General features: G+C 36.7%; 1 protein-coding gene across 3 annotated transcripts in view; it reads right to left on the bottom strand.

Moving 5' to 3' along the window:
- The window catches only part of FMN1 (formin 1), a 186,915-nt gene that overhangs the window by 50,849 nt on the left and 116,179 nt on the right, over positions 1-19,887 (bottom strand). For all 3 annotated transcript variants that reach the window (XM_069858209.1, XM_069858210.1, XM_069858211.1), the window contains 4 exons: positions 9,007-9,068; positions 8,186-8,274; positions 3,685-3,814; positions 2,232-2,378 (listed from right to left, as the gene is read on the bottom strand). In XM_069858209.1, the coding sequence (XP_069714310.1) occupies positions 2,232-2,378; positions 3,685-3,814; positions 8,186-8,274; positions 9,007-9,068 (428 nt within the window). The remainder of the gene's footprint in view (positions 1-2,231; positions 2,379-3,684; positions 3,815-8,185; positions 8,275-9,006; positions 9,069-19,887) is intronic.

The following is a 19,887-nucleotide window of genomic DNA, read 5'->3' as shown; positions in this document are numbered from 1 at the left end:
TTGATAAAAACTATGTATCGTTGGCAATTCCCAAATAGGGAGTAATGGGACATAGGAAGGATACCTTAGTGTTCATATATACAAGACTCCGCATTCTTCTGCCTTGCCATTACATTCTACCACGTATCTCTCAGGTGCAATGTTTGCCTGTAGCAGCTGGCCCCTTTGAGTTTTTATGCATTTTGGAGGTTAGTCTATACTAATAATATATTTATTTTGGCTACCAGGAAATTGCAAATACTGTAACTTTTTAGCTTGTTTTGCCAAGGAACAATACTTATACAATTATACTGTACATCTGTCACTCCTTTTCATGAATCATAATTTTGGAACATTCTGGCTAAATCCAGCCAAATTGAAAAGTCCCATGATAATTAATTCTTAGAAGTTTATGTTTAGATAAAAGAGTGAGACTAAAATTAGTATTTCAACTGAGAAAAGTCAGAAAAGCTCAGTTGTTTTACATTTTTATTCATGGCAAGTGGCAAACCAATGAACATCTGAGTACTGGTAAACTTGGCATGGTTCTTGTTTAGCTGTAGCTTGTACTGTGTCTCCTCCATGCACTAGGACTGGAAGAAAACTGGCCATAGGGAACAACTGAACTATTGTGAAGAAGAGGAGAGAAAGAATTAGAATTATAGAATCATAGAACTATTTAAGTTGGAAAAGAACTTTAAGATCATCGAGTCGAACTGTAAAACTAACACTGCAAAATCCACAACTAAACACTGCAAAATCCACAGCTAAATCATGTCCCTACACATCCTTTAAACACCTCCAGTGATGGTGACTCAACCATTTCCCTGGGCAGCCTCCTCCAAAGCTTGACAAGCATTTCAGTGAAGAAGTTTTTCCTAATATCCAATCTAATACTTCCCTGGCACAACTTGAGGCCATTTCCTCTCATCCTATCACCTGCTACTTGGAAAAAGAGCCCCACTCCCCTCGCTACAACCTCTTTTCAGACAGTTGTAGAGACTGATAAGGTATCCTCTTAGCCTCCTCTGCTCCAGCCTAAACAACCCCAGTTCCCTCAGACGTGCCTCACAAGACTTGTTCTGTAAACCCTTCACCAGTTTTGTTACTCCTCTTTGGACATGCTTTAGCAGCTAATTGCTTTTAGGAGACAAAGGACTCAAATCCACTGGAAAAACTTAAATTAATAAAGTTGCTCACTGATTAATTCACTAAATGTGCTTTCACTCTTTGTTAATGATGGTATTCACAAGCAGAACAAAAAGCTTCTAACAATATCTGCTGCACAAATGCATTCCTATGTACATGAAGCATAACTGAGAACAACTTAAAATTCAAGAGAGCACTTCATATAGGAAAGAGGAAGAATGTCAAAGAATAGTTTTTTATCTCATCCTCCAAATCTGCACCAGCATCAGCAGAAAATACCTCCTATTCTTTATTGCTTTATACATCCATGTGGTATGTTTTAGTAAAGAATGACTTTGAGGAGTAGCAACTCCTCCCCCACCCTATTGAAATAAGGGAAATGTGACCACATCTTAAAAGGTGTCCAGAGTTTGTTTGAGCCTGACTTTGATCCCAGTATGACTAATCAAAAACTTTCTAGATCGTCTCAATTTTTGACAAAGTAAATTACTGCCACCTATCAGCATCTTCTCATGCATGCTGTTCAGAATTCATGCCCTACATCCATTTAACTGCCAATTTAAAAAAAAAAAAAAAGACTGTAAATATCTTGTTGGGCCTGACACACCACAGAAAAGGATTAAAATCCTTTATATTATATCCTTTATTTATAATTACTTAGGGTATAATCTACACTGAAGCTTTACCGATATTTTATTTTTCAGTCTGATTTTTTCAAACATTTCACTTGGGTACAGCTACCTTAAGAGCAGAAAAAAAACCCAGGGACATTCACTGGAGAAGTCTTCAGCAGTCTGTGCTCTCTCACTTCTCTCTAAACTACTGTAATCAAGTCCCTACTAGTCAAAGAGACATGTAGAATTTCTCACATAAGATAATTATCCTAGTAGTACTGGATAGGAGAAAGTGGAGACTATGGAAATATGCACAGGTGCAGGAGACATGAAAAGTTGGGAGGAAAAGGCAAGAAAATGGTACATAGTGCCTTGCTCTTTCAAGCAAGAACAGTAAGAAATAAGAAAATATTAATTTTGACAGATGGTGGAGCAAAAAAAAAAAGATCAGTTGAGAAAAGTTATCTTTCATTAAAAACGAGTACTTACTCTGCTTTTGACGTCCTTTAGCTTGGGTAGTATCTCCAAACCAAATCCATCAGCTTGACCTCGGGTCCTATTCCCACCATTCATATAATTTCCAAAAGCCAGAATTAAACCTAAAATTTCCTTTACACTTTTCATGTTCAGCAAAGCCTGCAAAACAGATACTAGCTTGTAACTTCCATTAGCACAAAGTTCTAATCACTAACATAAAGAAGCTTTTTTAATTTTATTTTTGCTAGAGGTTTTACTTGTATGTTTTTACCCCCATAGGGAAATGAAGCTAAAACTGGTACAAGAATCAAATATTTAAGAGAAGAGTTTACTAGATTGTATCTGCAAAAGGGATTATATTTAATTTAGTCTGTATGAAGTAAATTATATGGCATCATATACCACCTAGATGAAAAAAAACATTAATGGAAGAGTATTACTAAACATTTTAGAAGCCTTTAAAAATCTTACAGATGAAGTGCTTTATAATGAGTTTGCATATTGCACAGTCAAATAACGATGTGCTGGTTTTGCTGCGACTAGGTAAGGCTTAGACTGTCATATCCAATCTGCTTTTCATTGGTTGTTGCTCTGGAAATTCACATTTCTGGATCCATACTTAATGCAGATATACCAGAGCTAAGGACTAATTTACAATGCCTCAAAACAGAAATCTAGAAACACAGTCGAGTAATAATTTACCTATAAAGACATTTATCTTGCCAATTGCAAATCTGAGGCCATGGGCCTAATTCTTAATTATGTAGTCTTATATTACACATTGGATAAATCAATTGTAGCGTCAGATCCTCATAAGTAAACTGAGGGTGGTATCGTTTTCTCTATCTCATACAAAACTGCTTCTGTATTTACATGTCCTTTAGAAACGAAACACAAAGTAACCATTTATAGTCTCGCAATATACAAAGAAACCCAAAGGGGTAGAACACGGGTACTTTGTAGTAGTAAAGCTAATCAAAACCTGATCTTCAAAGTTGAAAAAAAATAAAATTAAATACTATCCTAGCCAGAATGTTGTACCTTTAAGTCACTACTTAATTTCTCTTTTAATTCTTGCATCATTTTACTTTTCATGCTGTATTAAGAGTTAAAAGAAATGGATAGATACCAGGGAAAAGTAATAAGCCAATGAACATGATAGGCATCAATCAACAGTAATACGCAAAAAAAAAATAAATTTGCAAGGCCCTGTACTAAGCTAGTCTGATATTTAATTTCTGTTTTATAGAGATTACCTTTAAAATAAAAATAAATTTTCCTATGAAGAGCATCACATACAACTCATCTTCCCTCTTTCCTCCTTCTTTTGTTCCTATAAGTACCTAAAATTTTTTTTTCCTGAGAAGCTAATAACCAGGTTTAAGATTCATCACTTATGATAAAAAAAAATTGTGAATACTTCAAAATATATTTATGTTTTCATTTACCTTTCATTAGGACTTACCTTGGAAACACGAGTTATGATATCAACTTTCCGGTGCACTGATGTTATCCCTTCAGAGAAAACGGATTGGAAGATAATGCACTGAGCTCGTTCTGTGAAGTTGGGGATCTGAGATAACTCATACAAAAATCTGGGGAAAGAGCGAGTATTAATGAATCTTTATATTCCTTATCTGTTGGGTACATGATGGACCAAAGCTGTAGTATCATGAAATATACAGGCAATCTTTCCTATTTTAAATCAAATCTGACAGTATTTATAATTGTTATATTTTTTATGCTCAATATGGTAAGAAATCCTATTAATATAAAAAAATTCAAGACATTAATCATTACCACATGAATCCGTTAATACACTATCACAACTGCCTTGTAATAAATAGAAGAAACATAAATGTAGATCATAGTTAAAAAAAAAAAAAGTAAAGAGCTAGAGGAACACTATTTACTGTTTTCACTCATATGTTTTTGCTTCCCTTAAAAATGTACCCAGCAATACAGGACACATATTTCTACAAGGTTATTTCATAATATAAAACATCTGCCAAAAATTATCTTCTGATGCTCAGTCTCGATCTTGTTTTACAAAGCTGCACCACACTTCCAATGATACAGCAGTATCTTTCATGGTAATGCACCTAGCCATATATTTAGCTGTAAAATACTTGCAGATTATACCCCTCTTCAGTCCCACAGTTCAGCAAAGTTAACAACTCTTTATCTGTTTTTTATCTATCCTCATATGTACATTTTCCTCATGGGTCTATTCCACCTTTCTTCCTTTAACTGTTTGGTAAATAAAAATAAATAGACGGATATTCAAGAAGTCCAGTTCTGATATCACAAAATGAAAGCATCTCAAAGGCATGAGTAATTCCTCCCTTTTCTTCAATTTATAATGTAAGAGCTCAGCTAAATAATACAAGAAGCTTTAGCATTTCGTATACTAACAGGTATTTCACAATTTGCTTTGTAACTTTTAATTCTAATACACATGAAACATCATTACCTTGAATTCTTCTTAAATTTATTTTAATTATTTTAGCTAATATATCTGATTTCTCCAAATTATTTATTTTTCATATTAAATAACACCAATATCTTCAAATTCATTTAATAAATTCCTCATGCATGCAACGCTTTGCTGAATACATAGTGAATGTCTAAAAAGTCAGCAAAATCCACCTGTGGTTGGTGTGAAATACTACATTTTAATTGGAATATAATTTTTTTCCTTGTTTTTCTTTCTTGCTCAATGAAAAAAAGTTGTGAGAGAAGGTTTGGGGAGGCCTGGCTTGGCTCTTGTACTCAAGTAGTGGGAAAAAAAGAAATGCTAATCTGGTATTAATAAAAATGTTTCCTATTGGACATGAATGGTATTGCCAGGAAAAAAAGAGGATACTTTGCACTTTGTGTGAGAGAAATAAAAGAAAAACTAATTTCACTGAAGTTCTAACATAGATACAATCTAAAAGTTTAAATTTAAAAAGTCAACTAACACATATTTTTGCCTTCCCTTGAAAAGGTAATGATCTCCTACACTGCTGGTCATCACAATACAATATAATTATACTGACAGTTAAAAGAGCATCAGCATAAAAAGAAACTGTCTCCAGATTTTGGAATTCAAACTATTCAACGTAAATATCCAGACAGAAAACTTATAACTGAAAACTGACACAAAAAGGAATCTTAGTAACTGTAATACAAATGCAGTTTCTAAAGAGAAAGTCGTGAAGTGTATCTGTGGTTATCAAAGGTGGACAAAACTTTGAGAGAAAAGAATGTATTCAGATCAGACATTTTTGCAATTTTAGTTTGAGAAACATCTGATAGTGACTTAAAGTAATGATGTCATGATTGTGACATCACTTCATGATGTGTTTCTTATTACTACAATTTTTATGGTCTAAAGTGAACATCAAGAATTTGCTGTTCATCTCTGTGAGGTCCATTTCACTCCTCCTTTGCAGAAATTGTAAATAAAAAGTGTATTTACTTGAGAACACTTTTATCCTACCAGAATCTTGGAGGACTTGAGAGTACTTTCAAGCTACCACGTTGTTAGTGTAACAGAACCTTCTTCCAGAAGATAGACAAAGAAGGCTGTTTCTATGGAGGTGAATTATTTATAATATAGATTTATCTGCATATAAATAAAAGTATAAGAAATACATTTTTCAGGAAAAAGATGTATCTAAACCTATAAGCTTCTAACTAAGCCTGCAGGATTTAAACTGGAATTCAAAGGAAAGTGGTCTTCAAAGAGAAACAAATGGCATTACTTGGAGAGCCATTATCAATAGTGCACTGCTTCCTGAATGCAAGCTACATAGAAACCAGGAAAGCTCAGTATCGTATTTTTCTGCTATTTCCTTCACCAGTATTTCTTTCACAGCAGAGAGGACTTGACAGAGATTAAATTACAACTAAAAGGGTCTTCTTGGAAACTAGCTAAAGCATCTGATTCCTGCTAGCAAAGCCCCAAATTGTGGTCAATTGTGCACATAAATCTTTATCAAGCTAATGAATTTTAGCATTTTAACAACTATTATCATGAAGTATAATTTAGGGGGGTATTGACATGTTGCTGTGATTCTTACAGTTTATGCCAACAACAGCAAATTTAACATGCCAGCAAAACAAATGAAAATCACATGTGCAGGAGAGCATCAGTGATATCACTAAAGCTTTCTATTTGTCTGGTAATCCAAGCATTTAAAAACAGCAAAGGTTTCTGTTAGACCTCAGTGAATTCACATCAATGGTTTCACTATAAAAATGCCTATTGTTAGTATTTGCAACCATTTCATAAATAGCTTTGTTTGTACTTTTGTTCTGCTCCTCATTAATGAAAATACATGAGGTTTACACCCTGTACCAAATATTTTTAATCACACATACTAATTTAGCGCTTTTTTGTCTACAACCTTTTATGGAGTTAATATGCATAGTACAATTCCAGCAGTTCTCCAGTTCTGCATTTAGGTTGACTTAGAGGCTGACTTGGACAACAAAACCAGAAGCACTTGATCTACTGAGTTTTCAGAAAGGACATTATTTTAAACATCCAGTAAAATTTGCATCATCAGCAAATTGTTTCCCCCTTGAGGCAACATTTTAAAATGCTACTCTTCTTAACGTATGTAGTTTAAGAATAGAGTGAAAATTGGATAATTAAGACTTGCAGAGAGAACACAAAGAGTAATAATTGATAAAAGTAGTTTTTGGTTTTGACACTACTATTTCACTCTGAATGATCAGGCGTAACTTCTTTATTTACAGTTCTTTACTTTTAGTTATGGAACAATCATAGCAGAAATTCAACGTTGTGTTTAATTAAGATCAACTTCTCTCCACTATAATTTACAAAACCAGACAAACGTTTATAGCTCTATAGCTCTACAAGGTTCGTATTCTACAGAACACAAAGTGCATTAATATTTATTTCACTCATACAGCAGAGAGATTGCCAAAGATTCAAGCTCTGGAAAACATCAACTTGTTGCACAATGTATTCTTATGACATAAGCCAACGCAATGAAAATCATGGATATTGGATGGAACAACAAGCTAGTATAAACACTTTACAGATACTTGTTTTCTTAAGTCTTACTCAGGAATTATAGGCACTTTCAATGAAGAGTAAGCATGTTAGCCTCATCTCCCAGCATTAACTTATTCCCTAGCGGACATTCGCAAATGACAATTTTGCGAAAGAGAACAAAAAATCTGCTCTTCACCACTAACATTTTAATAGGAAAGAACAGGTATGAAACTGTAACGTTTCTGACATCAATCAGTTATGTATCATCTCTGCTGTTTCAGTGGAGATGGCTTCCTCTACCCTTTCTTTATACCAAAGACAGCACAAAAGACAAAGACAGACAAGAGGGAAAAGGAAGCAAGATGGCAGAGAGGCCTCAGACCAGGATGTTGCACTGTGATTGGAAGATGCTCATGGATTTTAATGATTTTCACATTGGTCTAAAGTTTATTACAACAGAAAGAGCAACACTTAAGCAATTTTTCACCCTAACAGTTGTCACTGCCAACAACAGCTGCAGGAGACGAACGGTGGAATCAGCCTTATAGGTCTTCAATTGGCAGGACCAGAGTGTACATCGCGCCCTTGTCACAGGACTCAGCTAAACCCTCTCTTTGTGTAGTCTTTCAAGTTACTGACAACAAAAATTCGGCTGACCCTGCTTTATGACAAATTAGTTTAGCACTAAAAGCTAAGGATAAGCCTTTTACAAGTGTGGGAATGGGAACAGAAATCTTTATTGATTCAAGGCTACATATTTTATCAGTTGTCATTGTCCAAGTTAACATAGTAAAGTCTGTCATGTCTGAAAAAAAGTTACATGACAAAGGCAAAGTTCATATCATGCCTTGAAATATACAAAAACTTAAAAATTATGTATCAAGATCACTTCTAACACATCAGCAAAGGACTATGATATAAAATGATAAAATACTACCAAAAAAAAACCCCTTACTGTTCTGGTTTATCTAGAAGCTTCAGTTCCTCCTCTTTGGAAGTCTGATAATATTGCTTGATTTTCTCCAGTTCATCCTTTTGTGCTCTCTGCGTGAATGAATATGAAGTTATAAGTAATTAATAACAAATTAATAAATTACTAATTTACCTGTTTGTCCGCAAGTCACAATTATAATTTTTATTGGAAAACTTTTAGACTATGCAAAAAGAGTGAAGCGTAAAGACCCATGACAAATTCCTTCAGTGCCTTGCAGTGCCATTTACTACCAGTGTCCAAAAAGTATGGCACCCTTGTAGAGCACAGCACTGCAAATACTTTTAAAGGATGCTCTCACAGTTTAGGTTAGAGGGGTGGCTTTGGTAACTCTACAGCAAAGTGTAAACATATTCTTTCATGCAACTTTCAAGTCCCACAGTTGATGAATGCTATATACTTAGTCTACAGAGCAATCTGGCTAAGGGCAGCAATGCGCTAGCCTGAGTCAACTGATTTAGCCGTACACCTTGATTTAGAAAAATTCAGCATGCTAGGCCTTAAGTAAGCACAGTATCTTTCAGGCAGTTCAGGAGAGAACACTACTAGATGTTATAACTTTTGTTACATTTTAAACTGATTCCAAAGGTACTCCAACTAAGCCAGTCAGAGAAATAAGCATGACAATAGGCACTTTTTGTTACCTATATTATTACTGTTAAATTCCCCGAAGAATTTTTCTATATAACATCTTATTTTAAAATGGCAACATAATATAAAACTTTACTTCTTCAGTGTCTGAAATACTATGATGATTAACCACAGCTTTACCCCAGCTTACTTACATTTTCATATAGTGCTTCCAGTGTTTCCAGATCTACGATGGAGTCATCAACACACAGTATAGCTGTATAGAATACAATCACAAATTAGATGCTGGAAAACTTAAATTTCAATTGTCTTTTCTGAGAAATGTACTAAAGAGATCTGACCTAGCTAAAGGATATATTGATATCCAGTTAATATTTTATTATTTTCTTCATTATATTTTTGTTCTGACTTTAAGTCACAGCAAGTCTCAAACAAGAACTTGCTGTAAACGCTTTCTCAGGAGAATGGAGTTCTACTTTTCCTCTCTAATATACTCAGCAGTCAGACATATGACCTGCCAGGTACTAAGCATATTGCATAGCTGGTTGTGCAGGAGAACATGAGAACAATTGATACCAGACGAAGAGCAGCTCAGATTTCATGGCAGCTCAGAGGGCTAGATAGGAAGCAATTGTGAGCCAGGGTATTTAGAGGTAACCCTATGTGCGTGGGACATCAGGGATATAAGAAAACAGGAAGATATGAAAACAGGGAGATGTGCTTGCCTTGGGACTAGAAGTATTGGGAAGCAGACAGGTAAACAAGTTGCAACATCTGCAAGTTGCAAATTAGCAAGCAGGAAGTGTGCTACAGATTTTTAAGGTATCTTCGTAGACCAGCTCACATTTGAGTTAGCTTTATCCACTATAAAAGTACATGACCATTTCCTGATAAATACTCTTAAACAGCACACAGAGACACCTAAAATATCCTGTTCAGTGATTAAGTATGCCTCATTACCAAAAATGAAAAGTCTCAAAATGTTTTCTGTCTTGGTTCCGAATATTACTATGTTCAGAATATATGATATTAGGTGTTTCCTACATCTGCAAATCCCGTTATAATTTGATAAAGTATTGGGACTGTTCTGAAAACTAAATAGGATTGGTTTATGATGCTTTCTAATGCTCTCTAATGTTAAATTCCACTAAATTTAGAGATGCACAATGGAATAGAAATAACTTTGGAAGTTTAATTTTTCTAAAACCAGCATTTCATCAAGATTCATGCTAGGACTGGACACAATTTCTGAACTCCTCACTCACACTTAATAGTTACTGGGACTATTAATCCCAAAAGAATCAAGCTTAAGGCCTCTACCAGTTTTCTACATAACCAGTGACAGTAGTATCTGATAACTTTTAATTTCAACTGTATTATACTTCTGTAATATACTGTATTATTCTTCAAAGGAAACTTGACTGCTTGTGAATTTAGAAGATTTTAAAAGCTCTTGCTGCATTTGGAAACCATATTTGAAAGGGAAAAGGCACACATCTTTAAATAATTACTTAAAAGTAATAAGCTTTTGCCTGCTCTTCCACCTACCCCATGATTTTACATTGCAAAATTAACCAGCAAGCTAGTAAATTTTCTCTCTGTGGCAGGCTAATTAATTTTGTTAGAGGGTTCAATGACATTTAAAATGCTTTAAAATTTTGCCTCTCAATTATGATTCCATCTGTTGATATTACACCTTGATTATAAGCGAAAAATTATATGGAAGAATGCTGTGAAAATTTGCTGTGAAAAGCAATATCTATGACTATTTTTGTCAGTCTGGAAAGATTAAAAAAAAATCTTAAGACTGTAACTGAATATAAAACATGAACAACTGAGCTTGAAAAAAATCTTTGTTTAAAGAATAATCATAAGTGATTAAATCTGTGAGATCATCTTTTGGTTCCTGCAGGACAGCTCCATGAGTTGCATTACCTTCTGTATTATCCAATGAAATGTCAGAAGAATCTAATAGATTGGAAAATATTTGAAAAATTTGTTTCACAGTCCAATATATTTAATTATTAAGATTTTAAAACACACACATTGAGTTCTAAAATTTCCCCTTGTGGTTTCACTGTCATCCTATTTTGGAATATTCCGAAATCTGCTTACAAGGAGAAATGTATTCATCCAGAGTTATCTAGTATTTATTGGAGACAATTTGAACTTCAAAACATGGAACTAATAATAGATTATTTTTTTAGATCCAGAACTATTACAATGAGAGGAAGTAGTTTGAAAAAAAGGACACTTTAATAAGAATATCAAGATTTGTTAATTTAGCTGAATTTTCAGTGAGAGATTTGTCACCAAAATAGGCCCCAAAATCAAAAAGTGTTTTTTAGTCTTAATTGCCTGAACTAGTTGGAGGTGTCCCTGCTCATGGCGGGAGGGTTGGAATTAGATGTTATTTAAGGTCCCTTCCAACTCAAACCATTCTTCTTATCAGTGTTTCTTTACTCAACACCCGTTCTAACAAACCAACATTGTTTTCAAGTGATGTGATAAAGGAAAAAACATTTGAGATTAAACTACCAACAATCTCTGGATGAACATATTTGTAATGGAATTAATATTAATTATTTTCTCTTTTGGACAAGCATGTGATTGTATATAAGTACTAAGAAAGTATTTTCTGATTTTCTTGCTATACAACCTGTCCTGCTATTATTGCCAATTTCCGTGCAACCAGGCTGCAGTTAAAAAAATCTAGCCATATTAGTCAATTGAATGATAACCAGACATCTCAGTATGCTACTATACGTAGAGAGATACTCCCAAAAAGTCAGAAGTACTGCCAAATCCACAGACTCTTTTATGTATTTTAGTCTTTATCTTTGTCCTTGTATCTTTTTTTTCATTCAAACTGATTGCACTCAATGCCATATACATTTGGAGAATATGATACAAACCAAACCATGAGCAGTTATGGAGACTGGTCCATTTTTAAAAAGGAAGCTTATGGAGACTGGTCCATTTTTAAAAAAGAAGCATTGCTTTTGAAAAGCTTGAATAAATCTACAAATTCACAGGTGTCTTAGTATTGTTCATATTCTTAAAAGAAAGCATGTGCAATACTTTGACAGTATGTTGTGTAAATTATCTTGAATTGGGGCAGTTGAAAAAACACCACTACACTAGATCAAAGAAATTAATTATTTTACATTTTACTTAAAGAGTTACAAGAAACAGAAGTTTCTTAATTTTCTTGTGAAAAACAAAACCCAGTTTTAATCATATGCATAATAACATTAATAAAAACCTTGATAAGTTTTTCAAAACACTCTTTCTCATACAGTGAATTTAACTGTGATAATTTATTGCATTACATCAAGACTCACGTAAGTGTAAGTAATTAATATAGGTGAAGTATCATAAACCTAAAAAAGAGGCTCCAAAACAATTAATAGCTATTACAATATCAATCATCATCGGTGGTTTTTACTTTTATCTTGCTTTCTAGTTAGCTGTCTTTCTTACACTGTCAGTTCAGTTATAATATTTCACCTACACCTCACAATATGTCGAAAGGAAGTAGACTCATGCTGTGAAAAGCTGGTAATTTTATTGGGTTCCTCTGCCTTTAAAAAATCTGTTACTTGGCCAAGTCTGGTTTCTGAGATCCTTTTTTTCAGGGAAATTGAGGCAAACATTTTTATGTGGCCTATGGTGTCTGCTCACAACAAGAAGAATTTATATACACAAGGATCATTAGTGCAGGGTTGCACCCATTAGGATATATAACTGTCAGCTAGGACAAAAAACAGATCAGCTTCATGCATTCAAATTAACAGGCACACATAAAAATACTTGCCAAGTACATTTCACAAACTAAGAGTATTGCTTTGAATATAAACTTGTACCAAAGGTTACAACCAGCTTAAATACCAACAGTCTTAAGGCTAACTGATATACAGCCCCTCTCCTACTGAACACATTTTGGTTAAATCAAGATTGAAGTCCTGCTGACAGACCTCACATATACTCAGCAGTATCAAACCACTTAAGGTGACAATTAAACTACAAAATATGAAGAAATCACCTTAACTGCTCCTGAATGATAAAACTGAAAGATCTTATTTAAATAAATGAGGCTTGCCAAAGGTATATTTATTTGACCTGGAAGTACTTAATCGTTTTATGTAGTAGATTCTGCTGAGTAAAGCTTGATGTAATGGGAACATGAAGCCTGTCACTGGGAAATTGATATTAAATTGTGGCTGATATAGTCAATTAGAAAATGACAAAGACTGTTAAACACAACTCTCTACTTGGCAAAACTGCCTAGAATATCAAATCGCTTTTGTTTACATCTGACAAACTGGTATGTTCTAAACTTATTTAAAGTTTTTCTCCAGTATTTAACTATCATGCAACAAAAAGAATATACATTAAGATACATTAAAACATACATTACAGAGAAGCACGATGGGCACAATGTAGGTTAAAAAGAAAGCTCAACTCCCACAAGAAATCATGAGCAAAAGACTCCAGCACTAATGTTAACCTACCCACATCAGGCTGGGTGCTTCAGGCAGATTCAAAAAAGCATATGTTATAAATTTACCGAAACAAAGAAAAAAGCTTTTAAAGAAAACTGTTTCCCAGCTTCTGAGATGGGCATGCAACTACTTCAACACTTCATACACAGAACACAGAATATATAATTTGCTTACATGGAATAATCTGCATAGGTGGAAAAGTCACTCAACATTGGAATAACAGTTTTTAAACCTTTAAAATATATACTTCTATCCTGCAAAATATTTTATTTGAAACCTCAATAAACTCTTTTCACATAGTGTGAGGAAGAAATATTCCACAGCATTTATCTTTACCCAGAAGTATTTCCAAAATATAATGGAGAAAGGAACTGTGAGACTATCTGTGCTTCAAGATATGGTTAAAACACAGTTTGGTATTCACAAATTCTGAGCACACTAAGGTCTGAAGACAAGAGGTGCTTTGGAATAGTTTGCCTTAAATACATAAAACAGTCTTTCAGATGCTAAAAGAAGTACCTGGTTAGCAAAGATATTCTTTGCTAAAGCTTAGAGATGCCATAAACCATAAATTACACTGAGAAAATGCAAATCCATTTATATAACTTCTACAGCCTCTCATTAGAGAAAGGCCACACAGAAATCCCAGGATGATTATCATAGAATCATAGAATAATTAGGTTGGAAAATACCTCTAAGACCATCAAGTCCAGCTGTCAGCCCAACACCACCATGCCTACTAAACCACATCCCGAAGCACCACATTTAAACTTTTTTTGAACACCACCAGGGGTGATGTCTTCCCTGGACAGCCTGTTCCAATGCTTCAGCACTCTTTCAGTAAAGAAATTTTTTCTACTATTCAATCTAAACCTCCCCTGACACAACCTGAGGCCATTTCATCTTGGCTTATCACTTGTTACTCAGAAAAAGAGACCAACACCCACCTCACTACAACCTCCTTTCAGATTGTTATAGAAAGCAATACGGTCTCCTTGGAACCTCCTCTCCTCCAGACTAAATAGCTTCAGGTCCCTCAGCCACTCCTAAAGAATGCTGTGGGAAATGGTGCCAAAGGCTTTACTGAAGTTGAGGTAAGTAACATCCACAGCCTTTCCCTCATCCACTAGGCAGGTCATCTGGTCACAGAAGGAGGTCATGTTGTGTAAGCAGGACCAGCCTTTCATGAACCCATGCTGGCTGAGCCTGATCCCCTGGTTGTCTTGCAGATGCCTGATGAGCGCACTCAAGATGAACAGCTCCATAATCTTGTGAGGTACCAAGGCCAGGCTGACAGGTCTGTAGTTCCCTGGATCCTCCTTCCAGCCCTTCTTATAGATGGACATCACATTGGCAAGTCTCCAGTCATCTGGGACCTCCCCTGTTTTAAGCAGGACTGATGATAAATGATGGCGAGCAGTTTGGCAAGCTCTTCCAACAGCTCCCACAGTACTCTTGGGTGTTACACATGAGCCCTATAGACTTGTGTGTGTCCAAGTGGTATAGCATGCTGATAACTTCTTACTCCTGATTTATCATAGAATTATACAATCATAGAATAGTTTGGGTTGGAAGGGAGCTTAAAGATCATCCACTTCTAAACCCCCGTGGGATGGACAGGGACGCGTCCCACTAGATCATGCTGCCCAAGGCCCCATCCAGCCTGGTCTTGAACACCTCCAGGGATTGGGCAGCCACAACTTCCCTGGGCAACCTGTTCCAGTGCCTCACCACCCTCATTGTGAAGAAGTTCCTCCTTGTGTCTAGTCTAAATCTGCCCCTCTACAGTTTATAGCCATTTACCCTAATCCTATTACTAAAAGCCTTTGCAAAGTTTATGGATGGCTTATTCTGCTTATAGTCTCTGCCTTCCACGTGAAGGGGTTGAATACCCTGGGGATAACTGGTCTGACTATTAAAGGCTGAGGTAAAGAAGGCATTGAACAACTCAGCCTTTTCCTCATCCTTGGTGGCAATGTTCCCCCCAGCATCCAATAAAGGATGGAGATTCCCCTTAGCCCTATGTTTGTTGTTGATATATTTGTAGGAAGATTTTTTTATTATCTTTCACAGAGTTGGCCAATCTAAGTTCTAGTTGGGCTTTAGCCCCTCTGATTTTCTCTCTACATGATGTCACTTCATCCCTGTAGTCCTCCCAAGATGCTCAACCCCTTCTTTCAAAGCTCATATACTTTCCTTTTTTTTTCTGATATTCACCCAGAACTCTCTGCTCAGCCAAGCTGATTTTCTTTCCTGCTGGCTCATTTTCCAGCACACAGGGGCGGTCTGCTCTTGCGCCACCAGGATTTTCCTTCTTAAAGAGCATCCAGCCCTCTTGGGCTCCTTTGCCCTTCAGGACTGTCTCCCAAGGAACTTCATCAACCAGCCTTCTGAACAGTCCAAAGTCTGCCCTCCAGAAGTCCAAGGTGGCAGTTCTGTTGACCCCCCTCCTTCCTTCTCCCAGAACTGAGAATTCTATCATCTCATGATCAATGTGCCCCAGGCATCCTCCAACCGACACATCTCTCCCACAAGGCCTTCTCTGTTCACAAACTGCAGGTCCAGCTCACTCACCAGCTGTGTCAGGAAGTTGTCTTCCATACAATCCAGGAACCTCCTAGAATTTTTCCTCTCTGCTGTATTTTACTTCCAGCAGACATCTGGCAAGTTGAAGTCTCCCTCAACGACAAGGGCTAGTGATCATAAGACTTCTCCCAGTTGCTTGTAGTATAACCCATCAGCCTCTTCTTCCTGGCTGGGTGGTCTGTAGCAGACTCCCACCACAATATCTACCTTGTTAGGTGGTCCACTGATTTTTACTCACAGACACTCAAGCCTATCATCACTATCATTAAGCTCAGGCTATCAAAACACACTCTAACATAGAGGGCTACCCCACTGCCTCTCCGCCCTTGCCTGAAGAGTTTATAGCCAACCATAGCAGCACTCCAGTTATGTTAGTCATCCCACCATGTTTCTGTGATGGCAAATATCACAGTCTTCTTGCCTTACAATAACATCTGGTTCCTCTTGTCTATTGCCCATGCTGCATGCATTGGTGTTGATGCAGTTTGGCTGGGCTGTTGATATGACTATGCTCCTAAGGGGTATAGTCTTAATTCCTAAGTGACTACTCACTGAATTTTCTAACCCATCAACAATCTTTACATCTTTGCTGCCACTTGAAGTGCTATCCTCCACTACCTCTCAGGCGGCAGACCAAAGATCCTCACCAGCACACCATTCCTCAGACACTGGAGCGCCATTCCTAGGCTTTTTTTCCTATCAAGCCTGTTTTTATCCCCTTCCCCCTTCACATCTAGTTTAAAGCTCTATCAATGACCCCTGCTAGCTTCTTGGTAATTGTCCCTTGTGGACAAGTGTACCCCATCCTTGGACATCAAGCCTGGTGATGTGTGGGCCAACACATGATCAAAGAACCCAAATTTTTGTTCCTCACACCAGGCTCAGAGACAGGTATTTATTTCCTGGCTTTTCCTACTCCTTCTCTCATCATTCTCTGTAGCTGGAATGACAGATAAGAACACTATCTGTGCACCCAATCCCTTCACTATATGCCCCAAGGCCCTCAAGTCTCTTTTAATTGCCCTTGGGTTTCTTGTTGGGATTTCATTACCAACTATCTGGAAAAATCAATATGGAATAATAATCCATGGGCCTGACCAGAATTCGAAGTTTTCTTTCTACATCTCTAAACAAGGCCCCAAGTAGGCAGCAGACTTCCCTACATAATGGATCAGGGTCTGCAGATTGTGCCTTTCATTCCCTTCAGAAGGGAGTCCCCTATGACAATAACTTGTCTTTTCCTCTTAACAGAGGCCATTTTGATGGATGGCTTAGGGTGTCTTAATCTAGGGAACATTTCTAGGCTGAGAAACCCATCATCCTCACTGAGGTTTGATTACATTTGCAGAGCTTCATATCTGCTGCACAAGGGAACCTGGGAGGCTGAGGTTGGCACACGGAGACATACCTGCTGCACCAGGCAGGAACCTGCTGCCATTCCCCTCTATCGCCTACATTTTAATCCTCAGCTGAATGGAGAGAGCTTGGGGAGTCCTCTGTGGCATGAGGCACAAAGCTGCTAAACTCTCCTGCAGAATGTCTAGCCTTCCTGGACCCCTTTGCCCTTCAGCATTGTCTCTCTCTCAACCAGTGTCCTGAACAGGCCAAGGTCTGTCCCCTGGGAAGTGCATGGCAGTGGTTTTGCTGATCCCCATCTCCTTACTTCACCAAGAATAGAGAACTGTATCATTTCACAGTCACTAAGCCCAACCAACTGCCTCCAACCACCACACCTCACATACATAAGAAACAATATAGAATTTGAATGATTATTGGACTGTTCATCAGTTGGGGTGAGTTAATCTGCCCTTTATATTCTTGCAGTTATTTACTCCAATGTATTGACAACGGAGGGTAAATCACAAAGTTGAAGAAGGTAAATCAAACACTTTTCAGCTGGTTGGTTGACATTGTACAATAGCATCATAATTGTGTTCCTTCTAGAAAGTTGGCCCCATCCTACAATGCCACAGAAACAATTCTCATGCAAAGAGGCATGATAGTTATTTGCATTGCTTACCATTAGATAAGCATTACTGTGACACCAAAATAAAAATATATTCCATATTTGAGGAATAACCAAAAATATCAATAATGAAGATAAATCTATAAAAGCAGACGGCAAGACCTAGGCTTTTTAACAAAGTCAATTCTAATACATCCCATCTAAGTGTGATCAAATGCATTTCTCTATTATTTTCAAATCTTATTGTGCCTCTGAATAGGAAAATTATACTGCTAGTGAACACAAGAATGTTCCAAATGCACAATAGACATACAAGGTCCTCATATGTGCTATTTTACAGGTTGGCCAGTGCTACTCTGATTTAATATATGGAGTCTCGGACATTATATTTAATTGCCTAAGGCATAGGAATGAAAAAAAACCCAGCTATATTAGCAGTAGAAATAATCTCAATGCCAAGGATCAGCACTGAATTCTCTCCTTTAGGATATAGGCTAAGTTCTGCCAGCATTGCACTGCTACAAGGCGTGGAACATTATGGCACTTTATTGCCACAAACAGTGTGATAAGCTATAAAGTGTGCATCTGGTGTCATCTACTGCATCTCACAGATTTGGTCCCAAGGAAAATATACCAGTGCATGAGACCACCTAGTTAATGCATTCTGATGGGAATCAGGGATACTAAAAGAGTAAACTATTTCCAACTATGTACAAAAGCAGAACTTCTGGAGTCCAATAACTTTGTGGCAAACTGCAAAAACTACAGAGATACAAAGAGATCTAGGAGAATCACTCTTTTGGACATAAGCTTGCACATTTTACCTACATTTCATTTTCTGTAATTAAAACTTGTTTTCATCTGGGCTGACCCAGAATTTTGCCAGTTTACTCTTGAACAAAGATCTCAGTAGTTCATAGGAAGGCAGCACAGATAACAATGCAGGAAAGAGTATTATTCTGCTATTGCTAGTTACTATATTAGGAACTGCCTGAGGGACTGGAATGTCACCCTGTAAAAAGTTGCGATGTGTGCCCACAGAGGGTCTTTGCATACAGTTGTAATTAGCATTTCACAGTAGAAACAGAACTGAAACACCTTCCAGTACAGTGAGTTGTAATTCTTCAACAGCAAAGCCACACAAATAGTCTTGAGGCACATTTGTTTCAAGCCGTACTATTTCAGCTGAACAATGATGGAAAAATTAAGAGAAATGTATTGATGTGAAATGGAGATTACTTCCCTAAGTTTTTACTGTTAAAGTATGTTCCTTACCTAACTAGCAGCCGAACTCCACTATTCCTCATCTTTTCTTCATAAAAGTTTTTAAAAAACTCAGAGAAGCCTTGAAAATATTACCTATGCACAATTTGATTATTGCTATTTGATTTTTAAATATAAATACAGATTCTAGATAGCATACTGAGACAGACAGATTTTCTGCCTGCTTCTTTTGCTCAGGAAATGAATACTACTAATAATGGTCTAATCAAAAACTATATTACCAGCTTCATACCATATTCACCAGTGAAATATGTTAGTGTTCTCAGAACACAGAGCACCTAGCACTTCTTATCATCTCTCACCTACCACAAACCTGAGTAATAGGACAGGTGCAGCATGGCAATGTTAACCATCCCTCTGTATCATATAACACCACCATTAGCCAAAACAATTATTCAGTTTTATATTGTTTTCTCCCTAGACTGTACTCAGACACAGCAAGAATTTAAAATTCTCTGTGAGGAATGATCTTTACTCTCTCAAACAAACGTATGTGGGAGACTCCCTTCCTGAAGCGTGGCTGGCTCGTTATCAAATACAAACTGTATTTTATCAAATACAAACTGAAACATCTGGGTGCCAGATAAGGTCACTTGCTTGTTTAGCACTGCTGAGCTATCTACAGAATATGCTGTGAAGTTACTTCAATTTGAGAGGCTGATCCTATAGATGGAGAAATCCCAGACTATTTTTAAAAAGGATGTAAATTTCCTTGTGATTACTTTTGTTCTGTC

The sequence above is a fragment of the Phaenicophaeus curvirostris genome, chromosome 5, assembly GCF_032191515.1.
Source record: "Phaenicophaeus curvirostris isolate KB17595 chromosome 5, BPBGC_Pcur_1.0, whole genome shotgun sequence".
Lineage (NCBI taxonomy): Eukaryota > Metazoa > Chordata > Aves > Cuculiformes > Cuculidae > Phaenicophaeus > Phaenicophaeus curvirostris.
Note: the sequence above shows the minus strand (reverse complement) of the source record. Positions and strands in the feature narration are given on the sequence as shown.